This window comes from Paralichthys olivaceus, chromosome 10, assembly GCF_024713975.1.
Source record: "Paralichthys olivaceus isolate ysfri-2021 chromosome 10, ASM2471397v2, whole genome shotgun sequence".
Classification (NCBI taxonomy): domain Eukaryota; kingdom Metazoa; phylum Chordata; class Actinopteri; order Pleuronectiformes; family Paralichthyidae; genus Paralichthys; species Paralichthys olivaceus.
Window position 1 is genome coordinate 17801520 of NC_091102.1, and position 25992 is coordinate 17827511.

The window sequence follows — 25992 nt, forward strand, 5'->3', positions numbered from 1 at the left end:
ACCAAGAGAAGAGGTTAAAGAGATGCCCTAAGAAAACACACACAGACGTAAATAAGAATCTGCAGGGGATAAGAATAGAGTCTGTGAGGAGGGGTTTGGGCCAGTGTGAAATTAACATCTATAGTAAACAAGCTGTTGTACAACATGTTTAAACTTTTGTCCTGATTGATGCTCTAATTCAGAAATGTCGTTCTATTGAATATACAGTACGACTGTATATAAGACTGGTGCTGCCTGTGATAGTGATGATGACTGAATCCTGACATGTTTTTCTGGTGCTGCTTGAAGAAGAAAATGAAACTTAATAAAAAATCATGAACAGACTAAACTGGAAAACCAGCCTAAACTCAGATTCCTCCACTTCCAGAGTAGCTATAGGTTCGATGTTGTATTTAAAATTAATGAATATTTCACATTTTAAGTTTACAACTATGTTAATTTGTACAAACTGCTTAAAATATTTAATATAAAAAAAGAAACACATGACTTGCTGTTTGCTGTCAGGTTATAAGCACTCTTTACATCATCAGGTCATTATGGTTGAACACAAGGTCAGACACCAGTGTTTACTAGTGAAAGTTCAAGCTTTCACCATAGCACATTGGGCAGATTAGAGAGGTAGTCATTGAGCTTCATCTCATCACGTTTTCATTAGTTAGTCAGCAGGAATATGCAAAAACTACTGGAATGATTACCACGAAACTTGGTGGACGGATGTGGCATAGGTCAAGGAAGAACCCATTACATTTTGGTGCAGATCTGGATCAGGGGGATCCAGGAATACATTTTCCCTCTCTTTAACATTGTGAGATAGGGCCTTTTCAACGTTTTGTTGATTTCCCAGAGAATAATTCATGGATCTTGACTAAAAAATCAGTGACTGATTGTGTGCAACTGAGCATGTGCAATTTGGTGCCGAACTAAATAAATATAGAGAATTTAGATGTGGTTTCATAATGGGACTGTGCTGGGCTCCGTATGTTGCTAGTGGAATGAAAACAGTGTCATGTTAACCTTGATGTGAAGGTGGGGGAGGAACAATCTTTAACATTTTGGGACACCATGATATTAATTTAAATCACACATGTTGGAGGTGGATATTGATTTGGTTACCTTGCAACACACACACACACACACACACACACACACACACACACACACAAACACACACACACACACACACACATACACACACACACAGACACACACACACACACACACACACACACACACACACACACACACACACACACACACACACACACACCAGAGCAGACCAGCAGACATGAAATAAAACCTGACTTACCCTTGCATAGTGCAGCTCTACCCCGTAGAGCTCCAGCGAGCGTGCTGTGTTCAGATAATTAAACTCTGACTGGGCAGGAGATAGACCGCTGAGAGAAGGAGAGAGGGGGCACAAAGACAGACGGGGATGGGACGATGTGGGTGGGAGCAAAGAGAGTGGGGATAATAATATAGGTAGGTAGAGACAGAGACACATGGAGGGAGGTGAAGAGACAAAGAAATGACAATCAGAAATAAAATGCACTAATGGCAGAGAAAAGGTCAGATTAACTGCAGCATGTGATCGTTTTGTGTTTGTGCAAGTGTAGAGCTGTAGGTGCACTCACATAAACTATGCAGTAGTAGCTTTTCTTTCATATCAATTATAAGAAAAAAATGTATCATTGCTCCATAATCACAGTAGTTTGATAGTTCTCAGTATGATGTACACTTGTGTCAGAATTAATTGAATGCAACATATGGCATCATTAAAACATATTAAACATGACAGTGGCTCCGCTGCTACTGAAGGTAAACACACTAGTTCATCTGGAGGTCCAGCACAGTAATCTTTCCAGGTCCAGTTGCATGTGTCAGATTTCAGATATCACAGATGTATTTTCGTGTGTGTGTTGTGTGTCAGCATACCTGTGCTGCTGGTGATGTTTGGCGACCTCTTTGTGGAAGTCTTGTGGGGGGTTGGGGATGAAGCAGTATTCAGACAGATAGCCAGAACTATGCTCCACTTCGCTGTAGTCCCCTATCTCAGCTGCAGAGACGGAGAGAGAGGGAATGTATTCATCAATGTGTCAACATTTTGTCAAATTAACAAGCACAGAAGAGGAAATACTGATGAGATGTGAAGGAACCACAGAGGGGGCACACAGAGAGAGGCTTTAACTCTGTGTATACAAATATGCCTTATAATTACCCCTTTTGATATGTAGTGTGGCAGTGGACTGAAATGATGTTCTGCAGTATAGTGGAGTGAATTTGCCTGGTAGTGGATTACTGAGAGAAAATAAAACCACATCTACTGCTAAAAGAGGAGGTTATGTGTTTGTTTGTTGGTAACCAAGATTACACAAAAACAAATGAACGGATTTCCACAAAACTTTGTCGAAGGGGCATGACCAAAAGAAGAACCCATTCCATTTCAGTGTGGATCTGGATCAGGGGGTAGATACAAATCTACCATATTTAGGGGACTGATATTTAGGGGACTGAGAGTGTGTGCAATCTGGTGCAGATCCAATGAAAAAAATCTGGATCTAGTGAATTTAAATGGTTAAACAATTTATTACAGACCGAAACGCAGCAGAAGCAAACACTGGTCGCTCTTTCTTATAATTCAAACTGTTGAAAATAACTTGTTCCTGCACCAAGGTAACACTGTTTTATTTCCTTGACCCTAAAATTGGCAGATCAGCCAAAGTATGTTGTCACTGCAAAATACAAAACGAAAAAAACAATAGACAATGACAGCCATGGGAATAATGAATACGACCATCTTTACTGAAAAACATTGTCAGGATATGAATGTCTCTATGTTCCGGGTCATGATTAAATATATTGCATCAGAATTTTTTTTGTCATCTTAAAATGGCCCTTGATCTTTGTCATTCCTTCCCTACACTTTTTCAAACAGCCATCCTCTCACACTGTGCAGTCTTCCTGTAGTCTCATTCAGAAATGTGTTCACTCAGGAAGATGTAAGAAAAATCATTTAGTGGTGAAAAAAACAACAAATCTTCACACCTTAGCTGCAAATGTTCTCACAGCCTCCGACAATCCTTTTTGTATTAAGTGTGCACATACCTCAACTAGCACCGCACGGAAAGACACAGAGAGTGCACTTAGCACTGAAGCATATTGACAACATCAGGAGATTAAAAGCCGAGTGCTCCTCGTCTAAAGCAGTATTACCACATTATTTTTTAATCTAATCTAAGTGTGTCGGAGTGAATTAATACATGTTCTTGTAAATTTTCAGCAGAGCTAGAAGGCTCTGTTTTCCAGTACATAGGGTGTCAATATATGAAATAATCAGGTCAAAATATAAATGATAACTAGAGATCAATAAGGATTACCGTTGATGACAAGAAGCTTTAATATGTGAGTCAAAATGGCAAAAGACATCAGAATCAAAAACACAGGTGTTTTGAGGTTGAAGAAACAAAAGATTGTAGATAAGAAGAGGAAACCATAAAAACTAACGTTCAGTGAAACAATAGCTTTCAGCGTCTTCAGAGACAAAAAAGCACAAGTGAATCCCCAAAGCCATTAGATCACTGGCTAGCAGTTCACTCAAGTAGTCCCTGGACTAACCTACTGCCCAGTAGCCTAAGCATATCGACCAACAAATCAATCCAAGCTCACCCGCTTATTGATGTGCACACACCTCCAGGGAGAAATATATGTATGGTCAATAGCTTACATCTCAGAACACCAGGGTAATGTTGGGGTTTTATTTTATGCAGCAGCTATTACTTTAACAGTGTTTAACCTTAAGGACGATGAAGTACAAAGACAAGCTGACAACCTGATCTCTCTTTATATTCTTCTTTTGATGTGAAATCCATACTCGGCTGCACACTGGCGAGATTAGCTTGAGCTCAGGCTCCTTATAATGATGCTCTTGACCAACAGAGCACAAACAACCCGTTCATCTCACCATTTGGGATGGAGATCATTTTAATGGACCCAGATATTTGTTTATTGGGTAACAAACTCAAACCTTACAACAAAAATACTGTTGACTACAGCAAAAAATGTATTATGTTGAAATGGAAATCAGATGCCCCAATGTCAATTAGAATGTGGCCTGAACTGGTTAAGGGAATAAGAGTAAAGCATTTAAAAAAAAATATATATATATATATATATATATATATATAAACCCCTGAGGTGAAATGATGAGGTAATCTCATGAATTTATTTTATTTTAATTTTTTTTATTTTTGTGTGTGTACAGTGTCTATTTTATTTTAAATCATTTAAATTGTTTATTTTTTTATGTCTTGCCAACCTGTCCTGTCAATCATTGGTTATATACTGTTTGTTTGTTTCTGAAAAAGCTAAATAAAATATCCCCAAGAAAGCAACACAATGCAAATTTACAAAAAACAGCTTATGAAGTGCTGGATGATAACATACAAAAAAAAAAGAACCTTAAAATAAAGTCCAAATCTACTGCTTCTAACACCTTTATTTCTGAAAAGGCTGTGTTTCCAGACAGTATTTCCGGTAAGAATGTAGGTCTGGGATTTGTAACGTTTTGAGAATGCAAAGCTTTAGTTTGGGATTTAGACTGATCGGCGCTGGCACTCGGGCCGAGCGAACTGAATTAGCGGCATAGCAGCTGCTTCAAGCTGTTTTTTTCTTTTATCCAAAAGCAAACATTTATCTTCATAATCTGTGCTGGCACTGAGCGAAGTGACAACATGGATCTCTCTGCAGACGATGTGTGTAATTGTGTGTTAGTGTTTATGTGAGTGACTGTGTGTGGAAAAGCAGTGGTGTCATGATGTTGGTAGTCTAGGCCAAATCTCCTCTCTGACCTATATACAGTACTGTAGCGGTACAAATTCCCTGCAAAATACTGCCAGCGAGGTGGAGGAGAGAAAGAAAGCGGGGTGGGGGAGGGCAAAAAATGAGGGGGATAAGCAGAATGGGATGAGGAAGACTAAACAGAGATAAGAGAAAGAGACAGAGGGGCAAAAACAGGCTGCATGAAAACAATGAGCAGCTGTAAAAAAGAGAAAACACGAGTGTGACACACCAGTGTGTCAGGAGTCATTATTCTGATGACAGAGGGGCCCAGTCAGCATTTAACCCACAACGCTAAATCACAACAGTAGATGAGATTAGCGCCGAGGCTGAACGTCCACTGGTACAGGCTGGTCTTTGCATTTTGGAAAAACACAAAGTGATAGAACAGGGTCGTGCAACATTTTTTTGGTTGCCAACTGCTTATGAAGCACAGGGATTTGGGGGCATTTATAATTGAAGTGTTGATATTATTTAAAGTAATTTCCTCTAGAACATTTAAAACATCTATTTATTTGTTCTTTCAGCACTGAAGCACAATAATAGACTCGCAAAATTGTGTAGAAACACAACATCCACTGGGCATGGTGGCTGTCACCCTCACATCTGTCCTATTCATTCTTGTACAGTATCTGATTCATTCGTCTGACTTTGCACCTAACTGTAAAAACAAACAAGACACAATCTCATAGAATATTTATAGCCCTTAAGTTAATATCATATATCACAACACAGCTTAATTGAATCATAATGGCTTCAGAGCAGCAGCTTTAAATGCACTCTAGTAACCACAGCCATTACATTTAACAGCGTGTGTAGCTACAGAGAGGCCTAATGAATTTCCTCTTCATTGTTATGTAGACTGGGTGTATCCGGGGAGCACTACTTACATTGAACAGCATAGGACGCCAGCAGTGCGGCTGTGTTGTGTGGACAGGGCAATCTGGAAGCCGCAGGAACACAACACGCGGGCGCATGCGGAAACACACACACACACAAATAGAGATTACTCAGCCTTGGATCAATACAACTATACAGTTTCTTTTCAAAAAGCACAAACTAAACATCTTAGATAGGAATGGTGATAGAAAAGGTGGGAAAAACATCACCATCAATAAGAGTTTTATCAATTATCTGAAGAACTGAGAGGGAAAAAGAGTAGTGTGTATTTCCATTGACAAAAATAATAATGAGAATGTTGTGTGTTTTTACAACTGCCCAATGCGCCTGCTTAGAAATGTTTGTTTATATATACGCTCCTCAATTGAAACCAATGCTTATGCAATAATCACCTTTGAGGGCACATGGCAACATCTAACATACAGAGGTTTCACATACTCACCTTCCAGTTAATATATCCTGCTTGATCTGAAGAAAATATTGATATCTGAGGGGGGAAACAACAAGAGACCAGTTAAACATCATCTCTGTTTAAATGAAATATAACATCATTGTTTTTCTTTAATTATCATTAATTTGGCAGCTCTCCAAATTTGAATTTGTCCCACCAGTTTCATAATGAACCACTTTCCACTCATACTAACATAGGAAATGTGTAACTTGACTAAAGTGTTTTGCTCCATTGCTACAGCACGTAGCGTCTCATTAAGATCCAAGGCCCAGTATTCACTGTTACTAGCTGTATGCAAAGTGTTGATAAGGCTCGAGGAGCGAGATCGCGGCTGAGAGGCTGTAATAAACACCAGGCAGAAGGGACGATATGGTGCCATGACACCTCCTCTGCATGTTGTTTATGTAGGACATAGTGTTGCAGACCTTATGTTTGCTGAACACTGGGTTGGACTAAAGCCTTGATATAAAAAATAGCAGCTTATTATTTTTCTTTAATGAGCCTGTGGGGAAATGAAGCAGCATCTTAGAAACAATTGTTTACTTGTGATTTACCATCTAAAGAAAGGAAATACAGTAACTCTTCATATAGTAAGCAATATTTCCTTTCTTTTTCCCCTCCTCTAAAATTAACACTCTTACCGTGTGTATTCTTCCTGAAGTTTACCCGGGTCTGTCACAAAGAATTTGACTCTGAAGCTCAAGTTATGGGGAGAGCCTCCTGAAGTAAAATGATAAAAAGTTAGTGGAATGAAACATGAACAGAAACTGTATATGTACTATAAGCTGTATAAGCTATATGTAAGCTTATATACTGTACAAGCCGACTGGATTTCGTCTTAGAGTCAAATGCAACTGTTGTGATTACTGTATATGTACATGTTATCTTTCATTTTCCACACATATTGAGACATGCTTCTGGCAAAATGCCTGTAGCTTAAATGTGTATTTTCTTATAAGTCTACGTTTATACAAACACATCGGCCTATTCTCACAAGGTATATAATACAAAATCATTACTCCTCTGCAGAAAAACAGAGTTGAAGCTCAGTTCACACATTGCTGGAGGATGACTGCAGATCTTACTAGGGCTACTTCTTAATTCTACATGTTACAAATTCTATTACTCATAAAAAATAAGACTTGAGTTGAAATGAAGTTTAATCACTGCTTAAGGCATATTCAGAATTTTCTATCACGCTCCATGTGCACTGGACGATTTTGCTTTAGGTAGGAGGAGTATGTTTTTAAACATTGCTGAGGCTAACCTCTTGGCAGTTGAACCAGATTTATGTGGGCCCAACGGGGGCGCATGTCCCCATCCCAGGAGGGTTGGAGAAAAGGGGGTGTAGGCCCAGCAGGCCTGAACATGCACATATTGCACTGAGTATCCCAAAGTTTGCATAGGTGGATAAAGTGCTGAGCTGCTACTGCCCCAGCTGCAGAAGCACTCACATTCCCAGTTACCCAGAGGGAGTGTACGTATGTGAGAACACAAATGTCTCCATACTGCTCCTCCAAGCCTCCTTAAGCCCCGACATTCAAATTGGAATTAAAACGGCGTCATTTACTCCATGTTTTTAGTCCTCTGATATCCTCCTCTGGATCCCAATCATCCATGGATCACAGCAGACATTAAGGGCAAAAAACATGGGCGTATGTACACTTTGATGACACCACAGGAGCAGCATGGAGGCATGTTGGGTTTTTTTTCAGTCACCATTTACTCAATTTGGCTGCAACGCTGTTTACCCCAGAAACTCCAAAAGCGTTTTGTGGACTCAATCCCCCACCCCTCCATCTGCATAGTGGTGAATAGACAATGAGGGAATTTTCGTTTTTGGGTGAACTATCCCTTTAAGATTTTGTGATGTTTGCTTCATGTGGACTGAGCTGGTTCGTTAAAGTGGAGTGTTGTGGATTTCACCTACTTTTTAACTGTTTCCTGATGGGCTTGTTGGGATCGAGCCAGCGCTGTAAAATATTGATCGTGAGACACTTAGAGACACAGTAACGCTTCCACAGCATGACTACACAAGCTAAATTATTCACCAGTAGACTCTCTCTCACACACACACACACGCACACACACACACACACACACACACACACACACACACACACACACACACACACACACACACACACACACACACACACACACACACCACACACACACCACACACACAAACCACACACACAAACCACACACACACCTGTCAGAAATATTTAAATACTATGCACATACACACACACACCAATATATGCTCACTGACAGTAAATGTACAACCTAGATAGTAATACACACACATAGAGGATATATCTGATTTTATGAGACTGATCCAAATACAGAGCATCTCTAGAGGCCTCCTGCAGGTTTACACATGTACCTTCATATACAAACATGCAGATTCTTAATGAAAATGAAACTAACCGGTGTATCTGAGGAGTCATCAGCCAAGTGCAGCCCGAAGTAGTCCCTCTCAGTCAGCTCCAGGTGCTTAAAGACAGCATCCAGCAGCAGCTGGCCATGGTCCGACTTCTGCAGAGTGAAGAGACACAAAACAGAGAATAAATCCAGAATTCGTTACGTGGTTTGTTACACTGCAGACAAACTGGATCTCTGGATCTTGTTCTTGTTTCTTGGCTACTCCTCTCAGTGGAAGGTCACAGAGGGAACAATGAGAGAATGCAAAGGGGAACCGATTAAACCCCATCCTGTGCCATATTGTAGTGAAGACTGAAGCCCAGTGTTGTTACACTTCAAACGCCGATATCCACTTTTGCCACCACAGATGTTTAAATTATTTAAACGCTCACTGCTCCAGAAACATTTCACAAAGTTCAGACTCATGTGAGATTAACCTGTGTCAAGCCATATTAAATTTCTTTCCAACCACATAGGGCATAACATGTATAAGGAATTAAGCAAATGCATGATTTTGGGCTATTGTCACATATTTATCAATTCTGGTACTTGCTTTTTTTTCAGTGAATGTTTAATACCATCTGACAACTTTCTAGCAATTGAACACTGCTCTTAAAATATTGCAGGCACAAAAATGTACATCTAAAGTCTGGGTGGGCAAAAAAAAAACTGTCAAAGCTTAACCCTGAAACCATCATTTGTGTGTGGTTAAAGTTTTATAAAGGAGAGACATGGAAAGAGAAACACTCAGAGGCCGAGACAGTTATTAATTTCAAGTTAATCAATGACGACAAGCTTTGACAGGGTTTAACTCATGCTTTCTGATGTTTACTTCAAAAGGGGCTTCGAGGTGGGGAGCAACCAGCGCTGCTATGTGTTGTTCACTTGGTACAGACAAGAAGGATTTATGTAATAATCTTCTGCTATACTCAAGCAGATGTTAAAAAGTATGTCTACGTACCTTAATAAGAAAATATGTTTTTATTGTTAAGTCTTAAAGATGTTACCATCAGCTATACTAACGTTTTACTCAAGAATACAAGAGACACCATAACATTTGAAGGCAAAGGCCTCAACATGGTGAAGAGGTTATGCACTTTGTGCGAATAAAATAACAACAAGAAAAGAGAAATAAAAACACACAGAGTGAGGGATTGAATGAAAAAGGGGTGAAAGGTTGTCAAACCTGAATAAAGTGAGGAATAATTTATCAAAGAGATTATTAATGTAACATTGAGAGAGTATAAGGGCAAGAGGATAAACTGTGGGATGACAAGTGGAGCAGAAATTCCCACCTGATCCCACTGCGACTTTGAGAGGAAGAGAGGGATGGTGTGCAACTCCATCAGAGCTCCCATGGGAGAACACACACACACACACGCACACGCACGCGCACATGCACATGCACAGCTCTCGTTCAACACTCTCCTTTCCCTTGGTGACACAGTTTTACAGCCCAGCATGTGTGCGTAGGGAACACATGAAATGATAGTTGACAGTTGACATGTTGACAAGACAGCCCTCTAGGATCACCAGCAGTCTTTTAGTGCTCTGTGTGTGTGTGTGTGTGTGTGTGTGTGTGTGTGTGTGTGTGTGTGTGTGTGTGTGTGTGTGTGTGTGTGTTCTACAACTGTCAGAGCCTTGTTAAGTGTGAGTCAACTCTGATACCCTCTGTATATCCCCTCTCCTCTTGCTCTCCTACCTACAGCTTAACTTTCATGTCAATGATGAAAAAAAGTTAAAATGTGTTTAATCTTAAAATCTGTTATTATATAAGGGTTGCAGAATTATATAATATACAGTACGTCTTACACTTTTAGTTTTTGATCAACACTAAGCTAAGTATTGAAAATGTGTCTTTGCTCTCTAACGTGACAAACTCTGAAAATGTAGATGTTGCGTTGTGTTTAGTTAGGGGAGAACATAGCTTCTCAAAAAAGCTCATATCTAACCGTCACAAGATCTCTACCTTAAAATGGCTTGAAAACCAACTGGTGGTTGTGATCCTCCCTTCAGATGGACTTAAAAAGTATTTAAATAGTTTGATGATGTAACTGACCGACCAGGGTTGAATAGACAAAATGGAGATGTGAGAAAACCTGCAGCACTCTAATATGATCCTTCATCATGTAAGGCTCCTCACAGACACCTCTGAGTGTGTGTGTCTCATCTACTTCCCCTTTGTATGAAGCTGCTTTTCAAGCTGGATGTGGGCGCCCTCTGTGCACTTTTTAAACTGTGCTCCCAGGAAACCAATTGCTTCTCTCTATATGCGTGTCCGTATGTGGTGCTAGTCGCTTCTGATATTTGAAATGCGTGCAAGCCGAATGTGTGATTGTTGACACCACAGGAGCAAACCAATATATGTTGTTAAACTGAGCCAGAATTAAAACACACACACTCACACAATTTCACACATTCTCTCTCTTTACAGGAAAGTCTACAGCAGTGACAACTCCATATTGTGGACAGCTCATGGACTAGATACTCAGTGAAGTCATGAAGCGTAAAGATAGAGAAAAAGTAAAAGAGAGAGTGAAAACAAAAGTAAGAGGAAGAGAGGGAGTCACAGAGACACAGAGAGGGAAGAAGAGAAAAGGGGTGATTGACGATGCACTGACTGAAACAAACGCTCTTTGTGCAGTTCACCAGCACCACTGACTGAAATAGTGTCTGTGTGCATGAGAGCGAGGACAGAAGAGGGAGACTCGGTGACAGAGAGAAATCACAGCCCAGAGACAGGCTGAGAGAGTGTGAGAGGGAGTGAGAGGGAGATGCTCTGATAATTTTTACCCCCACCCACTCCCCCGACACGAAGGGTTTATCTGCAGGGTAAGAGGGGAACAGCCGCAAAGACATCAGTAATTTGATTTTTTTAAGATTAACAAAAATAAAAAGCAAAATAGTGACACTTTCATTTCAGTCCTTCCACGGGACACACAGCTGAATGTGGTGCATGTACAAGTTTGTGTTAAAGAATGATGGAAATTCAGGAATGCATGAGGAAGCTTGTCCAGACAGGAAGCTACACAGGAGGAGTCATTCACGTCTACCCCTGTCTCACTCTGTGCATGTTCAAAAGACAAAAAATGTCGCCAAACTCAGTTTAAATGCATTATTGTAATCCTGCAGTCTGAATACTATCAAATAGACAAGACTCAAATATCTATAGAGGTTATGATAAACTGTATGTCTATATTCTTTCAAGTTTATGAGTAAAGTTTGTGTCACTCACGCAGTCGATCTATTGTGATGGAGCTGCTAAATATAACCTTCTCCAATCCATATCGCATTCTAACCAGCTTTTAGATATTTTAAGGCAGAGATTGGTATTGAGTCATTCAAAAGCGGACAAAAATATACCAAGGGAATAACTACATACTCAATATCCCACCCAGGCTTTCCATAGGACACTCTGACACCTCCCTGTTTCTGGATGGAGAAGGAGCTTAAAGAGCACAACGCTCCCACAGCCACACCCGTCCCGCCGCGCAAACACAAATATGCCTCTTCCCGCTTTTCACACAGATTCTCGTTCTAACACGTAATTAAAATGAAATAATTTCCCAAACACCAAGCAGCTGCAGTCTACACTTTGATTCACCCAGTAACAGACATGGCACGGCAACTGCTTGAGCATTGGTGTTTGGGATGATGGCTCATTGGGCAACGAAAGGGAAAATAAAGAGCAGGGTAAAATTATGCAGCTACATTGCATCATGTTGCATCACAGAGAATATTTACAGTTTTTACGCTGCTTATAGTAACAATGGAAGACATTTTATAATGATAGTGTTTTCGCCTTATGTTTCTTTTAATAGGGCTGGCTATCATGTCTGTTTTTTTTTTATCATGAAATAGTTCCTAGTTTGAGGGTTGTTTTTTTCCACCTGAACATTTGGACTTAGGTTGATCTGGTTAGTTTTGGTTTCAAATTGCAATTTAGTGAGTAGACTTAAGTCACACACACACACACACACACACACACACACACACACACACACACACACACACACACACACACACACACACACACACACACACACACAAAATTAAGTCAATGTTGACTTGAACCGTGAACTACATTCTGTTCACGCCTCCTCACAAACAGTTAGTTGTGCTAGAAGACTGTTAGAATATTTTTCTAAGTGGGAACAAAATGTCAAAAGGTAATAGCCAATGCAAATTTTCCACAGATGAACAAAAGCAGCCACAGGGTTCAGGCGCTAGAAAAAAAAGCATAATTGTGCATGAGGAAAATTAGATCTAATGCTCTCATCCTTTTCAAATCACTTCTTCCATGCAACTTCCATTTGTATTTTATTCAGAGGTCTCGTTCAACATTGAACTAAAAGCGGTTTTATTAGGATTATTTATCCTTTGCCCCTTGCTGCTCTTACTTGCACAGTATGAGGAGCTACTTGATTACCAAACGGCTCGTACAGCTAGATGTTTATGTGGTGTGCAGTCATTACTATGGTTACTGCTTTGCTCCTGCCTCTGACCCTGCTTTTGTTCTGGTGGAGAGGTGGGTCAGTGGTGGACTGGCCTTTTTTAAATTTCTTGTCATCTATCATGCTTTCAAGCGACACCAGATTATGCTTTATACCGGTATCATTTCAATTGCCACAGACTTCCCTATCTATAGGTATCATCAATACAAGCCTGCCCGGCACACCACAAATGTCATGGTTCCCATGACGATAAGTGACTGCTTCTGGATTTTCACTCGCCGCTAAATATCAAGACCAGTCGGCCAGGGAGAGGATCAATAGAAGTATTGTTGCTCTTAGGACGCCTTGTCTTTCCAGGAAGTTACTGCTGCTGAAGGGGTCTGATCAATGACACTGTCACAGAGACTGACAGAGACCGAGTCATTCATTCAGCAAGAGGCAGGGAGGGGGGGGGGGTGGGGGGTCTGGAGCAGGAAGCACAGAGGGAGAGAAGTCGGCAGGGAGGAATGTAAAGAAAGAGGAGAGATTTTACAAGAAAGACTGAGAGATCCATCCCTAGAGGGATAATCCTGATTATTTTTGCAACTGTGCAGATTCTAAAAAAAACACAAACAGCAGACAACAGAATAATGAGTTTTGGTTAAAAAAGAAAACCTAGTTATACAACTCTATCATGTATAAATTATCTTATTCTTCTTCTTATGTTATTTGTTTTGTTTGAAATTCACACATTTCAGGAGATGGAATACCATGACGAGAGCACATCATACTGATGATTTGGTTAAATTACTATGAATGTAAATAAACAGTATTACTGTAAAAGTAGTTACATATACACAAGAGAGTGCATAACAGACCCATCAAGACGCGTTCAGTCACGTTGGTTGGACTAACCTACTGAATTTTTTACGCTGCACTTGTCTGTAATGAGGAAAACAAGCAATAACCATGCATGTCAGGGATAGAGTAACACAAACTCAGTGCAGCTTGGACACAAAAAACTGAATATATGTCAGGTTCCGGCCACATTTAAAACATCCCTTTTCCTGGTCAAAAAACACACTAACATCTGACCAAAACCCGTCTACTGCGGTCATTTGACTGCGTAGACAGGTTTTAGTCAGCAGTGATAGAAACGTGACAACCAGGGGTATAGGTTAATTTAGAATTTAGTGGCGTGGAACACGACACATCAGGGGATAATATGAAAGGCAAACTCTTCTAATGTTAATGGGAAAGGAGCCAATCACCTCTTTTTGCAGGTTTACCCACGCTTAAAAGACCCACACAATTCTGGTATAAATGGGGTATAATATGCAAAAGGTTCATATGAAACTTTGTGACTCAGGTAGTATTGGTGTGAGCCACAGGAAGAGGAGTATAGAAAAGAGTGGTAGGAAATGAAAAACATTCCAGCAACAAACCAGTGAGAAAAATAAATGAATGAATGAATTAATTAATAATAAAAAATAAAAATAAAAATAAAAAAATAAATATATATATATATATATATATATATATATACAATAATGCGCATATTATTATTTAAGCATTTTTGGGGCATATTTACTGATACACACACTCACACAAAACATTTTGAGATCCAACAGGATGTGATCTGTCAGAGGGGATGTCATTAGAGGATTTGTATTTTCTGGCTCACAAAGGGAATTTCCCTCCCTGCGCTGACAGAGCTGATCAAACACTCACAGACAGAGGGAGACATCAAGACAGACACAAAGAGAGAGAGAGACAGAGAGAGAAAAGGAAATGTGCTATCACATGAAGTGACAGACAAATGTAACGCCAGTCACAAGTCAACTTGTGACCTGGCAGAAAATAAATCACAAATATACAGACACTCCGACAAAGACACACACACACACACACACACACACACACACACACACACACACACACACACACACACACACACACACACACACACACACACACACACACTCACTGACACATTCTCTCCTTCTGTCCTCTCAAGGTGTGACAGCATGTGACCGACTGGATGCTTGTAAACCTCACTGATCGACCAATGATGTCAGAGCACCAGTAGGAGAGGATACTGAAGAAGTGTGAAACAAAGAAATTACACAAAAAGTCCCACCAGAAAAAGCATACAATGTGGGTTGCTTTTTAAACTGCAAACATGTAGAGACACACTCAGGCTGTTTCCCCACCGACTATAAAGTACATTTGAGTGGGCTTGAGGGGAAACTTACTGTAATGGGAGTAGGGGAAGGAAGGGGGGGTGTGAGAGGGAGGAAGAGGCGCAATACTGATGTTCCAATTTCCTGTTTTTAATTCTCAAGGCTTTGCTTGAATTAATGTACAATTAGAGAAACATAAGAATGTGATTCTGTACATTTTGGCAGTTCCTGTTTGCAGCATATGGATCTACAACAGCTATTACTTGATTTATCTGGTAGTGAAGAAGACTCAACTATGAGTTGATTCATCAGGCTCTGCAGATTTATGGAGCATCTTTATTCACAGGTTTATTTCTGTAAGTAAGTTTAAGTCACACTGAATTAAGCTATTTAGAACTGCTGCAACATTTGTGTGGACCGGGTGTTAAGACCTGGTGCGACAAGTTCATGTTTATAAGACGTGACTGATAAAAGATATTGTGATTTGTTGATTAACTCAAGGGGAAGTCATGATTTACAATGAGAGCCAAATGTTAACTCTATTAAATGGTATTTATTTAATGTCTCTATCCCCTTAGTTTTTTCTTAACAAAGCAATTTCTGTCAGCTCATCACAAACCCCTCAGCTTTTAGGGGGTGAATTCAAACAATGCTAAGGTTTTAGAGCGAGCCTAGAGCGAATTCAGCTCCTTTGGTCTTAATGGGTCAAAAAGATATATGTAACATATCTGTGTGTTAAGGTTTGACTAAATCATAACCCCAGGGGGAACATATTCTGACACACACACACCTCACATGTATTCACTTTGTAGGTAGCAATTGTGCTGTGATCAAAAATCTTCCTGCTTCAGTTCCCACAGGCTCTGCATCAAAAGTAGGATACTTGAGTGGAGGAGGGGTACTTACGCTGACTTTGAATGCCTGGACAGTGTTGTCCAGCAGCAGTATGTTGCACACAACCTGTGTGTGCGGCCTGTCTCGCTCCAGCTCCGTCGCCCGGACATTGTAGGATCTGCCAGCAGGCAAGCGGAAGCGCGCGCTCATCACGCTCCTACCAGGGTCTGTAATGGGCCAAGACACAGCAAGAGGAAAAACAAAAGTCAGATAAATGAAATGTGGCATCATTAACGTCAAAGTCTGATCTATGAAATCCATTTACAAATGACCACATTACCTGTAATGTATATATGTATATTATATGACACAGGTTACAAAATCCCCTTCTGTTTACACGGAACACAATAAGTCAACTTAGAGTACAACAAGATTTCTCTGGAGGGCAGCAACACTGTAAAACAAGTCTGTACAAGCACAGACTGACTGCTTCATAAGAAAAGAATGTCAATGAGTAGGCAAGTAGGAGATTCCCTACGAGGAGATGTGGAAACTCCACAACAGCACAGCTCTATCACACTCACAAGACACGATACAATGAGAGAATCGTATGTGTCATTATTTCAGCATGGGATTATTATAAACTGCAATAGCAGAGAATGAAAAGTAATTGCAATAAAACAATCAGCACTATGAGCAGCCTGGTTCGACAATTAGAAGCCATTAATGCTTTTTGATTGTGATCAATACCTTTAATTTGAACATTTAATCATCAACGTGCTTGGCTGGAGCGGTTCGTGATTGGTTGGGAAATTAACAAGGGCTGAGGGTGCCCCAGTCTGCTCATCAGTGGGAAGAAATAACAATAACTCTATCTGAAGCTGCTCCATTTAGAACAAACCAAAGCCGCTAATTACTGACACCACGCCTCACTGCTTTCCTTTGACTGCCCAGATTTGAAACCGCTCAAATGTGGTTTAAGTCGAGTTTACACGGACAGGAAAAATGTCTGATCACAGACATAATGGTTTTCACATATATTGTACATTAACATCTAATGGGGTGTATTATTTTATATTAGTTATTCGTATGTGAATCAGGTTTGATAAATATAATACATACATAGATATGATATAATAATAATATAAGTCACTTGTCATTCTCAGGTGATCTACTATGACAGGAGACATAATAACTCCACAAGGGTTATGGCCCTGTAATCGAGCACTACTGCATAGCCATTGGTACAAAGTGTGGTGTGTGTGGGTGTGGGTGTGTGTGTGTGTGTGTGTGTGTGTGTGTGTGTGTGTGTGTGTGTGTGTGTGTGTGTGTGTGTGTGTGGGGGTAGATAGTTCTATGGAGGGCACTGCATGTCTGAGTGGCTTGTCACTGTATATCAGCACAAACCTCATGACCGAGGGCAGATCGTGTGCACACTGTGCATGTACACAAATCTATAAGCAAGGCCATCACAGACCATCCCGTCACCACCAGACATTCATGCTACACACAAACATATGCCACAAGGGGGTGGGGGTGATGCTTATGTTGACATTTAGTGACTAAATGGTATTACATTACATTCCATATCATCAAGCTGATGTTTTTATCCATAGCGAATTACAATAAGTGCATTCAACCGTGAGGGTACAAACCCAGAACAGCAAGAATCATGTGAGTACATTTGCTTAAAAAAAAGCCAAACTACAAAGTTCTACATGTAAGTGCAATATATAACTAGACTTATTATTTTTATTTTTTAGATAGACATAATCTTCTACCCTAACCCCTAACCAAGGTGTAGTCAGAAAATATGTGTCTTTAGATGTGTAGACTTTCTGCTGTCCTGGTGTCAATGGGGAGCTCTTTCCATCATATAGGAGCCAGGATAGCAAACAGTCGTGATTTTGTTGAGTGGCTAGCTGTCCCTCACAGTGAGGGAGCAGCAAGCCGATCACCTGATGCAGAGCAGAGTGGATGGACTGGGATGCAAAATTTAACCATGTCCTGGATGTAGACTGGACCCGATCTGTCCGCAGTACGGAAGGCAAGAACTAGTGTTTTGAAACAGATATGGCTAGCCACTGGTACCAGTGATGGGAGATGAATCAGTAACTGTAATCCAGCTCACAATCTCCACTGACAATTTCCTGTGTGTAGCAACTTGGAGTGTGGGTGGGGTTTGTAAGACTTAGGCGTTTACTGTAATAAAGAAAAGCAAATGGGGCTGCATTACGGGAAGTGTTGGATGACAGCTAGCAGGTAATATCCAACTGGCCGTGATGAGATCGATACATTTGTCAACAGCATAAGTTTATGCACCCACCACGAATGCATGCGAGCGACACACATGCCAATGTTAGTCGCAGAGCCGTTAGTTTGGGAAGTCAAGCGAACGGACCAGCGAGATAAGCAGAAAGGGATGTAGGGATGAAGCCATGCAGAAGGAAGGAAGGAAGAACTGAGGGACGATGCTGGCTCATGCTGAGGGGGAGCTGTGGGACACAGATGATGAGCTCTGACACACAGATGATGAGCTCTGACACAGACACACTCTCCACAGGCTGCATCGCTGTCCCTGCTCTTTTCCTGTCCTAACATTTTCCTAACTTTAAGACAGAGGAGCAGAGGGCTGCATCATCTCTGTAGTATGCAACCACTGACTTACAGTTCTACAAAGTTTTTTCCCCTAGGGTTGTGACTTTAAATAATTACCATAATTTCTTTGATCATATTTTAAGTTGCGTTTTCTTATATTTCATTGTACTCAAGCAATTGTTGGTTTTACCTTTCTCTATGATACACTGTACCATTTTCTGTTACTCTATTGCATTCTTTTCTCAATGTTCAATCATTTCCTGCTCTGCTGTGCTCTTTTCAGTTTTGCTCTGCTGAGCTGTACAGGACAGCCACACTCCCCTGAGAGAACCCTCCGGAACTCCGGAAACACGCTACCATTATTGCTTCCTGCAGTCAGCAGAGCTTACAAACAGGCAAGTGTGTGTGTGTGTGTGTGTGTGTGTGTGTGTGTGTGTGTGTGTGTGTGTGTGTGTGTGTGTGTGTGTGTGTGTGTGTGTGTGTGTGTGTGTGTGTGTGTGTGTGTGTGTGTGTGTGTGTGTGTGTGTGCGTGCATGTGCATGAGGGCTCTTGACCCTAAAGCTTCCCTCACTGGTGGGCTCCTCCAGCTCACTCAGCTTATTGCAAACACAGATGCCCCTGCAGTCTTCCCGTCTGTACACAGGAATACACACCCTTCATATAAACATACCTAATACATCTCATCAACACACACATGCACACACACGCACACGGAAGTTATCTAATGTCAACATGAGGTTGTGTGTCGCTCCACTTCATCAGTATACACATACACACACTTATACGCACAAACACAGAAGTACAGCAATAAAGTTACTACCAAACTAGTGAACTAAGATTCTCCCCATATTTCTTATTCATACTTGAAGAACAAAAATCTTCAAAAGAGAAAGTTGCACAAGAGACAGCGGCCTTTCCCAGTTCAAATGTGGGCTGAAGAGTGAACTTCATTTGGCCCACACAATTCTATTTATACCCATAATTCCTTCAAAAGAAACTCAAAATATGGGCTATTTATGTTCTTTTTCTGTCCCTTTGTGTTGCTGTGGAACAATTGAAATAATATGCAAGCAGTTAGGACTCCCAAAGGAATGGTGCATCACTCCTCTACAGTGTTTCGTAAAGCATAAACTAGGCCATAGTCAAACAGGTGGTCAATTACAGATGTGTGCCACCGCCTGTGTGTGTGTGTGTGTGTGTGTGTGTTTGTGTGTGTGTGTGTGTGTGTGTGTGTGTGTGTGTGTTGCAGACAGCTTGCGATTGTTGTGAGTTTTCATTATAAATGACCCGGGGGGGAATGCTTAAAATCCAATGTAAAACTGTCTCTCTTTCTGTGTTTTATGTTTAAATAAGAACAGAGGGATAAAACACGCACTATACACAGAGCAGAGGGCTGCGTGACATGGACACAAACATGGCCTGACCCAGTGTAATATTTTAGATCTTCATGTCTTCATAAAGAAAGACGCACGCTTGGAATTAACACTGCCAGTCCAAGATCAAAAATAAAGAGACCTCTTGTTCCAGGTCGGTATATTAATCGTGCCCCCACGGCACCCTCACCCATCCTCTACCTACCTGTGCCTCTTTATAGACCTTCACTCTCCCGCATTCACCTACAATCAAATTTTTAACACACCTTCTTTACCAAGATTTGGTGTTGCACTCTTTTTTGTTCGTCTAGCGATCAGCCTCCCCACCCATATCCCACAATCCTAATGATCTCTTATGTAGGGCAAAAACAGCAGACAGCGCTGTTTAGTGTGTGTGTGTGTGTGTGTGTGTGTGTGTGTGTGTGTGTGTAACCGGTGGATTTAGACAAAGCATTTAACATGTGTCTATGTGGGGGAGGTGGGGTGCCAGGGAAGTTCTAGTTTTAGGAATGTGGGCAGCGACTGACCTCTGACCTCCTTTTGGGGGTAGCAATATGTAGCCCTAGCTAATGGCAAAGTCATATAGTACTGGTTGTAATCGGATTGCTACAGTATATTTTCATTTCAGAGAAGAGGGTGAAACGGAACGATAAGGTTTTTGTACTCTGAGATGAACACGGCTCTTTCTTCTTGACAATTCTATCATTTTACTTTCTTCAAAAATGTGACGTTCTTCCGTAATCTATTCATTGCTATTTATAATTTTTTAACAATTAAAAGTAATCTACCTTTCTGTCTCTTTAGGTTCCATTGTCATAATTCATGCAAAAAATATAACGTGTGACAAATATAATTTTTTTTTCAAGTCAAGCCACTGTAAGTCTTCCCAGTCTGTATAAGTATCAAAAAACAATTATGACACATATTACCCATTGCATTGTAATCATCCAGCAGACACTTTTACCTGCAATTCTAAATATAGTGGCTGATTTCAATCGATATTGTGGCTCCACTTCCATCTACCAAAATTAGTCAATAGTACATTATGAGAGGTTGGCGTGTCCAATGTGAAACCATCACAATTCAGTCACACAGACTGCAAACACCTGCAAACTGATGATTGGACTTTACTGAACCTTTGTGGAACAAGCTTCTGCAAGTGCATTCGTGCAAAGCCTGAGTCAGTCTGCCCCAATGCTGAGTGACCAGTCAAATTCTAAGCTTCCTACAACCATCATACATGAAAACAGACAGTTTTATTTTATTGACATATTATGAACACCACGTTTCTTTCATTCAGTCTGATGAGCTTGATTGGATCAGTGCATTCTTTTGTCTTCATACAGCACTCATGCTTGTCTTTGACTTTGCAACACATTGGCCTCAGTATAAACACACTGAAGCACGATCTCTGGAGGATGACATATTTTTCACCTCACCAGTAACAATTTCCATTCATTTGGGATTTAAAACCAGTAATTGAATCAAGTGTTCTTGATCACAGCTTTCATTTAAACCGATTTCTTCTTTCTTTCTTTTATCTCTCTTGTCTTTAGGCATCAGTATGGCCTGTGAACCCATTACGCAAATTATAGTCATCAGTAACAAGGAGCAGCCCTTTGCATACGTACATACGTGTCCACACATGCACACAAAGAGAGCCATTTATACAACGTTAGACCAGTCACAGAGATTCCTCCTGAATCAAAGATGCAGAAGATAATGGAAACTGACAGATATTTACAGCCATTCTTTCAGCTCATTCTGGATAATGTTTCTGCGGCACTCATGTCATTAAGATGTATCTCACCCAACCATCATGATGTCCTCATTACAATATCATCCAATCCACATCCTGTTCTCCTCCCCTCACCCCGAACAGAGCGTCTATGTTCTTTCCATGTTACACTGACTCTGTATGCCTTCTCATACCATTTCCTCCTTTGCAGCTATACCGCTCTCTCATCTTACCCCCACCACACAGCCCCAAAACCACTACTTGCCCCACCCCCTCTTGTTGTGTCCCTTCTTCCGTACATGAGCATCTTTTCTCTATTCTCTTCTCGTCTTTTCTCGTGTCGTTACCTCTGCTCTCATTTCCCCCTCTTGACCTTGCCAGCATGCATTTCCTCCAGCTGGAGAGCTAAATGCACACACAGGGACAAAAACTCAACAACATGTTTTCTTCCTAATGTGTCATTGTGAACCGTTTCATCTGGCTTTACCAGCTATTCATATAATTTACCACTAAGCACATAGAGTGATTAGAAATGGTTATATGACCTCTTTTATTACCTGTGAGAATTCAAAATTTTGAAGTTTGAAGTAAATATAAATCACTGGCAATACAAATACTGTATATAATACTGTTTATTTGGACTAGACTAGAGTGTATATCCATCATAAGTGTTTAACAGGCACAGATTTCCTACACTTTAGCTAACAAATTGTGTGTCATTGGAAAAAGTGCCAGCCCATAAATGTTGTTCATAATTTCAAGTTTATTTGACAGAATTTATACTTTTGTGTCTCTCAGTCTAACAAGATGGTGCAATATGCTAGTGACCGGTAAAGAGTGTACCCCGCCCCTCACCTAATGTTAGCCCCCCCCAGCACTCAAGGGATAAGCAGTATAGATAATGGTTGGAGTTGGTTTACATTTAATGTTAAAAGCTGTGAAAATTATCTCTATGGTTCATCAAGTTGGCACATTATTACACGCACAAGCATACACTTATTTAAATAGTGAACATTCAACTTCAATACATCTACTAGTCAGTCAGGGTGTAACAATTCTTAAACTGAGACCAAAACCGAGATACATATGTCTGCAATATCGTATTGCAATATGGAACAATAGAACCACAGTAACCTAACCTGAGCCTACTAGCGCTGCTGCAGGCACAGCCCTTTCATCATTTTACTAAAGTAAAAAACTAATTTTCATTTTACAATTAACACTATAACACATGTAGATCACTATATTAATATAGCTAAAGTTAGGAAAGCTGCTGTTTTGTGTATTAGTCAACACACCTCTTTTATTGTGTCATTTGAATGCTTTGGTCTAACCATCATGAGTGATCACGTCCATGGTAATGGTTAAGAAATAGTTAAATTAACTCCTGATGGATAATAATCTTGAGATTAGAGAAGCCCAATGCACATTAAAGTCAACAAATTCAAGAAGAAATGAGGTCAGGACCAAAGTCTAGATTTGGAGAATCGTTACATCCTCTGAAACTATGGAAACTTGCAGGTACAACCTAAATATTTGATTACAGTTACACATACCTACAGTGTTTTTGACTAGAGCTGATGTTTTGAATTTCCATATACAGTAGCGGAGAGGTCACAGTGCTCCATAAAAACATTAACATCTAACTATTCCATTTCCACCTGTCAGGCTGTTCTGTGCGACAACAGTCCCAGAAATAATTCAACCTGCAGTCAAAACACTGAGAGAAATATAATACAAAAGGCACATGGCTGCTTCAATAACTGATTGAAATCACAACAAACGTTTCCCTTTTTAGTTCTGAGTAGTCTCACAAAGATTAATTCTAAATAACCGGGACAGACCCTGTTACCTGCATGCAGCACTGTTACATAGGTGACAGTTATTACTGAGCTATGACACTTTCTGGAATTGTTTGCCACAAGGCGTTCAGATTTTACAATGCAAGCAATTGCATACCACCACTTTCAAGTGATGGGGAAAAACATGAAATGAAAAAGCTATACTTTAAGCATAGGAAAGATTATGGACTTATATAACAATTTATATAACAATAAGTCTCGTTCTCCTTCTCTCAGACATGCAACTGAGAGAGAGAAACAGAGATGATGGTCTGATTAAAGCGGCACATTCCCCAGATGATTTTTGTGCTGTTCCTGCTGACACTGGCATCTTCAAATGTTACCAGGTATGTTCTGAGAACGCAGCAAATTTCCACCTGCATCCACCTCAGCCCGGCACATTCCTGCCCCACCAGCAGGGAGGCCAGGTGTTTTGTGCCAAGCACATCCCCCTACTGCTGCTGCATTAGGTTCGTTTTGGGGAAGTAGCAGCTCAGCTTCATGGCAATACTACACTGATCGAAGCCTGGCTGTTTAAACTAAAATGTATTCAGGAATACCCAGATTTTTGTGTTTTTCATTCAGAATTTGAGGAGAGCATTTCTAACATTGCTGAAGACCTGACATTTTCTGGACATGAATGTATGTGTGAGGGCAAATGTCAGTTAAATCAGTTAAACCGGACAATAAACCGACTTTAGTTTATCAGCTCCCTGAAACAAAGTTCATGTCGTAGAGCCAATGAGTAAATAGAGAGGGTCATTGTCCGGAGAATTGGATGGTGCATTGATGCAGTGCCATTGAAAGGTGCTGGTCTCACCAAATAGCACACACTGATAGATATCACTCCCCTATATATGCCAGATTCTTTTCATCAAGAGCAATCCATTATTCACTTCTCAGATCTCATAATGTTAAGGGAAGTGAAAAAAGTCCAGATCTCCTTAGCTTAGCAGACGTAATGATAACCAGCATCTTTATATCACAAACTTAACAGTGAAAACATGACAGTTGCCAGCGTCCACCAGTCAGTCGTCCCCCAGACAGCAATCCTAGACAACTATTTCAGTTTTGATAAAAGATCCACCACCACTCCAACTAAGTGTGAATATGTGTTTAACAGCATGTAGGATCAATAGGCAGCAAAGTGAATCTCTTCATTAGGGTGTAAAAGCTCCCCTGACACCATAAACCATAAAGAACAAGCAACGCACACACATGTATGCGTTGAATATAGGTCTTCCATCCACACCTTCCACAGAATCATCTTTAACCACACAACAGTATCTGGTTCTGAATTAATGTCCATAATTAATTAAATTAAATTGAAAATGTTCTGAATAAATGTGCAAGTCTTTCATTACAATATTGACATAGGTGCAACAAAACAAATGCATGTGTGCCAATATGCAGAAATGGGAAGGATTGTAACTTTGAGCATTGCTGCAGAAAGGAAGTTAAGTTTAACACAGATGCTGAGTTGGGGCATCACTACTCCAAACATGAGAAAATTAGAATGGATTTACGCCATAAGCACTATGATGCTGATCATGTGAAAGCAGCTTTAGCATTGCCTGCATACACCAAGGAGCTCATACAGGTCTTACTGTGAAAGAGGCCAGAGTATTCTAACACTCTTTTATTTGGTGGCATGGAGCACAGTGAAGCAACAGACAACAAGCTGATTTTTTTCTATGGAAGAATAGAAAAACACACTGGAAACACAGTTATCTGACTGTATTATCGTAGCATAATAATTCATAGAATAACTTCCCAAATCAAAAAGATGGAACACATGTTGACTTTATTTTTTCCCCAAGAACTAAATGACCACAGCAAGTGTTGGGAAAGTTACACCAGTATAGAGATGTGCACCCTGTGCCAGTGGTAACAGCGTAGGCCAAGCTCGATATAAATACACTCAAAATAAAGGCTGGATTTTGGTGATGCTGGAGCAACAAAATCTGTCTGTCTCTTAAAAAAAGGACAGAGCGGGGACAGCATGTGATAAAGTCATGATGACTATGATTTACTTAATCCCCTTCACCCTCAGGATGACCCCGTATTTCTATTCTTAGAAGATATGGCAGTTGATACTCAATACAGATAATACTCAAACACTGCTAAACCAATCAGAACTTATCTCATTTAAGTTCAACCCGCCTCGTTCATTATCTGTTTCCCCCTCACACAAACTGGAGCCCTTTTCGAAGAAGACTTGAATAAACACGTCTGCCTCTGACGCCCTTTCCAGACATTGAACATGAAAAGGCAAACTGTGCTCAGATTGGTTCCAGACATCAGTTTGCCTTTCATATATGAAGAACGCAGCAGGAGATTGGATTCTACACCTTCATAACAACAGTTAAATTTACACAACA

The 25992-nt window shown here is 40.4% G+C and overlaps 1 protein-coding gene across 2 annotated transcripts in view; it reads right to left on the reverse strand.

Moving 5' to 3' along the window:
- ptpn4a (protein tyrosine phosphatase non-receptor type 4a) overlaps nucleotides 1–25992 on the reverse strand; it is a 63512-nt gene that overhangs the window by 24607 nt on the left and 12913 nt on the right. For both annotated transcript variants that reach the window (XM_020090055.2, XM_069532210.1), the window contains 8 exons: nucleotides 16134–16288; nucleotides 8618–8725; nucleotides 8115–8157; nucleotides 6826–6904; nucleotides 6176–6220; nucleotides 5724–5776; nucleotides 1933–2053; nucleotides 1307–1394 (listed from right to left, as the gene is read on the reverse strand). In XM_020090055.2, coding sequence (XP_019945614.2) covers nucleotides 1307–1394; nucleotides 1933–2053; nucleotides 5724–5776; nucleotides 6176–6220; nucleotides 6826–6904; nucleotides 8115–8157; nucleotides 8618–8725; nucleotides 16134–16271 — 675 coding nt within the window. In that variant the 5' untranslated portion in view covers nucleotides 16272–16288. The remainder of the gene's footprint in view (nucleotides 1–1306; nucleotides 1395–1932; nucleotides 2054–5723; nucleotides 5777–6175; nucleotides 6221–6825; nucleotides 6905–8114; nucleotides 8158–8617; nucleotides 8726–16133; nucleotides 16289–25992) is intronic.